Source organism: Biomphalaria glabrata, chromosome 4 (genome assembly GCF_947242115.1).
Source record: "Biomphalaria glabrata chromosome 4, xgBioGlab47.1, whole genome shotgun sequence".
NCBI classification, from domain to species: domain Eukaryota; kingdom Metazoa; phylum Mollusca; class Gastropoda; family Planorbidae; genus Biomphalaria; species Biomphalaria glabrata.
The window spans coordinates 12,569,827-12,578,070 of record NC_074714.1 but is presented as its reverse complement, the minus strand read 5'-3'; the positions used below and the strand labels follow the sequence as shown (position 1 = coordinate 12,578,070).

General features: G+C 37.3%; 1 protein-coding gene across 1 annotated transcript; it reads left to right on the top strand.

The window, feature by feature from the left end:
- Positions 1 to 2,515: 2,515 nt before the first annotated feature.
- LOC129926029 (calsyntenin-1-like) lies at positions 2,516 to 7,111 on the top strand. Its single transcript, XM_056027852.1, has 2 exons — positions 2,516 to 2,682; positions 5,136 to 7,111. Exon 2 carries the CDS (start codon positions 5,153 to 5,155, stop codon positions 6,203 to 6,205), a length of 1,053 nt encoding a protein of 350 aa, XP_055883827.1. The 5' UTR covers positions 2,516 to 2,682; positions 5,136 to 5,152; the 3' UTR covers positions 6,206 to 7,111.
- Positions 7,112 to 8,244: the final 1,133 nt, after the last annotated feature.

Sequence of the window (8,244 nt, the reverse complement as noted above, 5' to 3'; positions counted from 1 at the left end):
ACATGATGTAATGGAAGTGGCCTGAGTTAGCGGTATTCGGAGGAGGTTGCAAAGTCTGAGCAAACGTAATTCCCATATGAAGCCTGTTTCCTCAATATGTCTATTGGTGATTGTATTACTGTTTGTTGATGAAAAGTGCTCGTGCATCAATGACATCATTGAAAAAGCGATTTTCCATTTATTTCATCATACAAACAGGAAAAGTAGCACAGTTTGTCACAAGCGTGTCTTCTAACAGGTGTCTTGGTTCAAGAAGAAACCCAAAGGTATCCATTTTCTTTCCAGCCTTTGGAATCTGCCCTTCATCTCCATATGAAATCTGTCCAGCACTTCTGTCGCAACACGTTTGAATTGCAGTAATATTGACAGTCCTACATTAGAACTCAACTTCCCATCAAGTCTTTTCTTTCATATGGTTGTTTTGATTACAGGGAATCCATAGTATTCACTACCTTCTTTTGATTTTTCGATGGATTGGGTTTTTGTCAGTTTCTCATCATTTTGCAGAAAGCATGAAAGGGTACTAATTTCTTTAGCAGATTCCCGTATATGCAGTCCAGACTTTTGTAGTTTCTTCAGAACTATCTTAACTATATTCGTAATTTTCCACTGCATAAAGAAGATTCTGTGCTAATATTATATGGCATTACGTCATTGTTGGTTGTTTATGTTTTGTGCGAAAGCAAAAGGATTCAGAGTATACAAAAGTGGGAAAGATCCATATCTCGTTATGCTCGAGTATAGAAATACTCCGATAAGTGGACTGCCGTATTCACCATCACAACTGCTGACGAGTAAAAGACTCAGGGAATCATTCCAACTGATCACAAACTTCTGAAACCATTGGTAGCTGAAAATGCAGAGACATTACTCAACGAACGACAGATGAAAAGCTAAGTGAAATACGATGCAAAAGCAATACTACCTAAAGATTATTCTGTCGGAGAGTTCGTCTAGGTCAAACATGGCAGAAAGCAGTTGTCATAAAAAAAAATTCAGCACCCAGATCTTACATCATAAAGACAAACGATGGAAAAACATACAGAAGAAATCAACGCTTTTTACATAAGAGTTTCGATGAAGACATCTCTAGGTACTATAATACCGATGAAGACAATGAACTGCAAACTGTTGCTACAAACGAAACAGACAGTTATAGACCAACGTCTAGAGAACTTGTTCAGTCAAGACAACCAGAAGTGGACGAATTGTTAAAGTTCCTAGTAGACAGTGCCGGTCGCAGTGGGCGCCGCGCTTTCATAGGCCCCGCGCTAATTCCAAGTGTACATTATTAAATTAAACAATTATAACGTATATAAAATAACAGGGTTTTCGCGACCTCCTGATTTTTCAGGGCCTCCAGGAAATCTCATGAAAAGGCAAAATATACGATAAAGTCCTGAACTTTTTTTTTGAATTTATTCAAATCTCCTGAAGAATAGACGAAATTGACGTTTTGGGGTGCCAATAAATAAAAAGTGGCATTGCGAGGCTGCGAGCTTTCATTTGATAAAAATTTATTGCAAAGACGAAAGTAGGCCTATTTTCTAATTCAAAAAATAATAATTTTGACATTATGCTTATCCCTACCCAGACTAGGCCCCGCGCGATCCGTTCGCATAGGGCCCCGCAAATGCTAGGGCCGGCCCTGCTAGTAGATATCACTATTAAGAACTTTAAAAGGAAGGGTGTGATAATAACTTCAATAGGAAGGATGTATTACTATTATATGATATTACGTCATTATTTTTTGTTTATGTTTTGTGCAAAAGCAAAAGGATTAAATCATTAGATGTAAATAAAAAGAGAGAGTTTCCATTGGATTGAGGAAAGATGAATAAAGGGGTAATAACTCGAGTGTGAAGTTTAATTCTGAAATTATAGACGCCAAACCCGAATAATGGACAATTTTAGCATTGTTAAGAATAACTTTTAGTTATACTCGATTCTGTAAATTTTGCTTCAAGGTTAATTAGTGTAGCCATATAATACTCGCCATTTAGATCTATTACTAGTAGAGGTAACAAGATACCTGGAATTCGCTGTATATCATGCAGTTTTATTCGTGGCAACAAAGTTTAAAATGGATACCACCACATATCCCTAAAAACCGATCTGTGCGGCAAAAATATTTTTAAAATATCTAGGTTTAGTCTTTGTGATAAATTTAATCCATAAATGTTGATTAAAAAAGACACCCGTTGACACTATTTGTCAATCAAATATATTAATTTATGTATTTACAAATAAATTTCGGACACCCATTTGGGGGCCCCCCCTAGGTGGGGGCCCGGGGGGATTTTAAAATTCTCCCCCCCCATCCCCCCCCCTTAGTTACGCCACTGGTCCATCACCTGACCATTGTCCACCTTCAATGCGTGTACTTACCACCTCCACCAAAACATTGGCTATTGTAAGCCCGAAGGCTTTTTTTTATTCGCTTGGGGGGGGGGGGGAGTATGGCTCAATTATATGTCCCAGACCATTGTTGTTTGTTTCCAAGGTGTTCAAGAAAGAGAGTATATATATTGACTTAACTTACCGCGGTCTTTACCAGTATAACTTTTGTCATCTACAGTGGATCCTCGGATAAATATTTGGACATAAACCCACAGTCTACTTGGATAAATATTGCACTTCGGATTTCCATCACCAGTTTCTATAGTTATTGACAAACGGAAGGTAAGTCTTGTGTTTATTATCTTAATTCCGATCTTTTAATTTCTTTGATCAAAGTTGTTTATATTTATAGTTGCCTCTGTTATTGATGCAGAAAGTTAGATTTACTAGATTGCATTGGCAAAGTGAATTTAAATAACATTCCGTTATCACGTTTTTAGATAATCTTACACTTTATAATAATCCTTAATGCTTCGCTTAATAGATCATAAATCTTATGAGTAAACTTATGGACGGACTCTTAAATTTATAAATGTAGAATCTTAATTGATGTTGGTCTAAAACAAAACATTTTTTTTAAAGATAGGCCTTGTGTATTTCTAAAACTCAAGGATGAAACTTTTAGTTTCACTAAAAAAAATAATTCGTATGCTACATTACGAAATGAAATATTTGCCAAGCATTGATTGTGTTAGATCTCAAAATGAATGGAATGTTAATTTAAAATAATCTCAAATAAAAGGTATATAATGATGTTCACTCGTTTCGGAAAGAGAAAAACAATAGCGATAAAGAAAAACAGATTTCTGCGAATAGTAAAAAAAAATATAATTCAAATGACTTTTGAACTCTGCTTCTGTAATAAAAATAAATAACCCACAGTCTCTTACACTTAAACCGAACGACGCCACGCGCTTCCATTATGTCCAGTACATGGAGAGACTCCTTCTTACTCTCTGTTAACTGTGGGACAAAAGTTATGATCTAAAAGTTACAGTCTCATTATGATTTTATATTAAACACATGTCCTACAACTTTGATGCTTATCATAGGTCCTGGAACTTTGATATGTAATAGGCCTATATGTCCTGGAACTTTTATACTTATCCCATGTCCTGGAACTTTTATACCTAATACATGTCCTGGAACTGTGATACTTAATACATGTCCTGGAACTGTGGTACTTAGTACATGTCCTGGAACTGTGGTACTTAGTACATGTCCTGGAACTATGATACTTAGTACCTGTCCTGGAACTATGATACTTAATACATGTCCTGGAACTATGACAATTAATACATGTCCTGGAACTGTGATACTTAATACATGTCCTGGAACTGTGATACTTAATACATGTCCTGGAACTGTGGTACTTAGTACATGTCCTGGAACTATGGTAATTAGTACATGTCCTGGAATTGTGGTACTTAATACATGTCCTGGAACTATGATACTTTATACATGTCCTGGAACTATGATACTTTATACATATCCTGGAACTGTGATACTAAATACATGTCCTGAACTATGACACTTAATACATGTCCTGGAACTGTGATACTAAATACATGTCCTGGAACTATGATACTAAATATATGTCCTGGAACTGTGACACTTAATACATGTCCTGGAACTGTGATACTTAATACATGTCCTGGAATAAACAAAAATTGAGGAAAACCTGTTAAAAAATTATCATGCTCATCCCAGTACGTAGCTTTGTCTGTGTTCGCATTTATTATTTTTTAAAAGATCTACTGGACATGAGACCAGGCACACTGTATTTAAGTCGATAACAAACTAAAAAATATATATATAAAAAATCAGCTCTATAGCTTTACTACGCAGTTATCAAACAGCAGCATCTGTATCAGCATTCTATGTAATCCAGATAGTTGTTCCATTTCTTGCATGCGCTCAATCTATTTCATAATGTCACGTCTCAGCCATAAAAACTATTATAAGTACTATAAGTTTAATAAAGTAAAAGTAAAGTCCTCCTTTCAGACCATGCGTTTTATAGAGCAGATGGTGTAAAGGTCATCTTTTTCTGTGACCCCACGATTAACAAGGGTATCATGTTGCCAGCATAACGACCAATCACCTTTACTTTTCCCCAATTAATGCCAGGTACCCATTAGAACTTGCTGGACTTGGAGTTGCCCTAAAGATCCCGAAATTAAAAATCCATGTTTTCTCCAGGATTCGAACCCGGGACCCTCATTCAATAGTATTATAACAAATTATAACGTGTTCTTAAAAACAAAACAAAACACATTCAATCATTCTCTTACACACACACACACACAAACACACACAATCTATTCACATACACCGAAAACCAGTTTACAAATGCATACTTACAAACATTTCGAACTGACATGAAAGGGTGACAACCGTGTATTTCGTATGTATTATCGTTGAAGTACATGATTTATTATTCATCCTCTAGATTTCTTATTATTCATTTTCGTAATTGTCCTAAAAGTTTGAGTCTAAGACTCTTGGAACTCTAGGCCTTTGGAAGCTTACATTCATTGGCCAATCTGAACAAATGTCTGTCTGAGAAAGATACAAGCAGAATTACATTTTTACTTCCCATTTACACCGATAGCTTCCCCTTTGTCCTTTACTAACCCTTATCCCCCCACCCCCATTTACCCTTTGCTGCCATAGATTCTCTTTTATTTAACAGTTTTCTGTTGATTAATTTGTATTTTTTGTTCTATTTCCAGTCGACGCGGTGGATATAATGCTTAGACTACTTCTTCTCTGCATTGCTGCTTCATGCTGCACAGGTTACGGTATCAACCGATTCAAACCTGTTATCTGGTCAAAATATTCCTTCCAAGGGAAACCAGTATTCTTCGGGCTCATCAGAGAAAACGAGACTGTGGTCCACTTCGACCCCCCGCTGACCGCCCATGATAAAGATGACATAGGTTTCGGTCAGTTTGTCTGCGCCTACCACATCCATAGGAGCAACCCGCGGTTCCGGAAGACGATATTCCCCTTTGAAATCGTTGTCGTGGACAAGCTGATAGGGCTGGCGGTGATCAGGGTCAAGACTGGCGCCGCTGTAAGCGCCAAAAACAAAACCTACTTTAAATTTGCAGTGAGTGCTCGAGACTGTGGCTCACCCGCCAGGGTGTCCGATAAAGCTCACGTGCTAATTAAAGTCGTGAGCGCTAATGACAGCGTGAGTTTCGTCAGAGAAACCTACCTGGCGTACGTAGAAGAAGGCCATTCACCGGAAGCCATTTTGACCATCCTGCCGTCAGACGTAGAGCGAGCCGTGGCCTTCAACTCCACGTGCGGCTACGAGATTTTAACTCCTCACGTGCCTTTCAGACTCACTCTCCAGGGCGTGCTGCACAACACGGAACCACTGAATCACCTGCTGGCAAAGGAATACTTCTTTGGTGTTGTGGCGAAAAATTGTCGAGGCGACCACTCCAAACCCATCTTTGTTAAGGTGGTCGTCACGGCTAAACGAAACTCCTCCCACGCTATGGCCTCCACAGCTATGGATAGCGGCCTCATGGACCACCACTTACTCGGAGACGCCCCTGAGCTGGCCCAGGCCTCCAATGCCCACAAAGTGAAGCTGATGATGACTGTCACGGTGGTAACACTGGGCACCATTGCGGTGGTAGTCATTGTCTTGTTGATCATCTTTAAGAACCGCTTTTCGAAGAGCAACTATAGCGACGTTTATTACGACGAAGAGGCTATCGACCTAGAATGGGACAACTCGACCTTCGACCTCTTGGCCCCTTATGCCAAACGACCTCGAATAGTGTAGTCTTGGCAACGCAAGTAATACGATGCTCAACTTTTCTTGTAATTGATACTCAGACATTGGAGTGAGCCCCCTTTCTCTATCTGATAGTAACAGCACTAGAATTTACTAGAGTGAGCCTTGATTTTGAAAGTATTCTGGGTTAATGCAATGCAAACAAAACAATAACTTGAAGCTCTCTGAAGATATATATATATATATTTTTATAGTATTTTGTATTCGTGAATCAGTTTGAGACATTGTATCTCTACATTCTTCATCAGACCTTGTAGAAGTGGCATTCACAATGATACTGCCGCTGGTAAACAGCTCCTCCTTCCTTTCCATACAGATATAAAGTTCAACTTGAGACTGAAGCTACTAGGTCTAGCTAAGACATCAAGCCAGGAAATCTACCTAGGACACCTGCTCTACATAGTCCTAATAAGACCTTGTACAACTTCAGAGTTTAACCCCAAAAAATAGGTCATTAACTGTATATTATAGCTTTGTATAGTAAACAATGGAAGTCTTTGCTTTAATGTACTATCAACCGCTCACTTCCAATATAATAAAATTTAACTACAGTGTATATAAAATATGTAAATGATGTACTTATTATTTATTCATGCATTAAAATATTATAATGAATCTATTTTTTCTAGTTCTATGATGTGGTCAATACAGATACAATAATGTTTGTCTTGGGATATTTGCTATGAAAGTGTTTTTTTTTTCCGTATGTGTGATTGACACACCAGCATTATTCACTTTCTTCATTTAAATACCTCACGCTGCCATGTTTCTTTGTCACTCCACATGTTGTCACAAATCTCTGCCATTTTATATTTTGTTCATTATTTTTACAAGTGAAGTGATAAGTTTATTCTCCGTGAGTTTGATTTCTGTACATACTTTTAAATGATTTTTTGGGGGGCATATTATATGTATTGAATTAAAACTTTGCAATAAAGTATTTTTTAATAACACTTTTTAATCTTGGGCCTGTTTGTATAATTAACTTAGAGATTCCGCGAACTTTAATATGTTAATGAGGAACATCGAAAACAATATCCAAACATTCTACAAAACCACTTTTCACAACCAGCTTTTAACATTCTACCTGGTTATGTAGGCCTAATAGACCCAGAAATCTAGATTAATGCTAACAGACTCGTTCCCAGTGATAATATGAATACATTCGTGACCTCCGTAAAGGCGCCAATACATTGCAAGAAGAAAATTTCAACATTCTGGGTAATTAGTCAACATTTCTATTAGTTATAACCAACACATCTCTAGTGTTAGTAAATTCTAAAATGTTCTATGGTGCCGATGACTTCAAGAATGCATGAAATGATAGGGACTCTAATAATGTGACTAAATGGCTATTTCCGGAACCAGTTGGTCTTGGTGTTTCTCTTGAAAGTGATGAAAGGAGACCTGTGTCAGAAACTGAGGGAGTGTTTTCCCTAATTACTGGTCAACAAAAAAAAAAAACGGATCATGGTGTTTAAAAAAAAATCATGCACATAGGAATACTTGGGAATCATTTGGTTGGAGTTTTTCTAAAGCTTTCAACAGAATTGGATTTTGACATTTTACTTAACAATGTCAATGACTCTTAAATTAAACTTGATTGTTACCAACTAAGTAAAAACAAAAATGAGCTAAAAACGGAATGACTTTGAAATATATTTTTTTGGAGTGCTAATAAATTATCAGACAACTTGAAAAATAAAAAGCTAATCAACACATCCCATAGTCTGTACACCAAAAAAAAGCTAGGTAGTGTTTTCCACCATACATGAGAATTTCCAACAGTAAAACGGATGTAGTGAATATTTGTTTAGTCACTGACAACTCATTTCACTAAGGTTTTGAAAAGCGGCTCTAAATGTTCTTTTAACTTTCAAGTGAGTCTCGAGCTAAAGAATAACACAAAGATCTGTTCACTGTCAGAACAAAAAAGTAGGTCTACTGGTTGGTTTATAGTCTACTACACAGTCCCGTCAACTACTGCACTCTACCAGAATGATCAGACTCCAAGACTCGCCTTTATT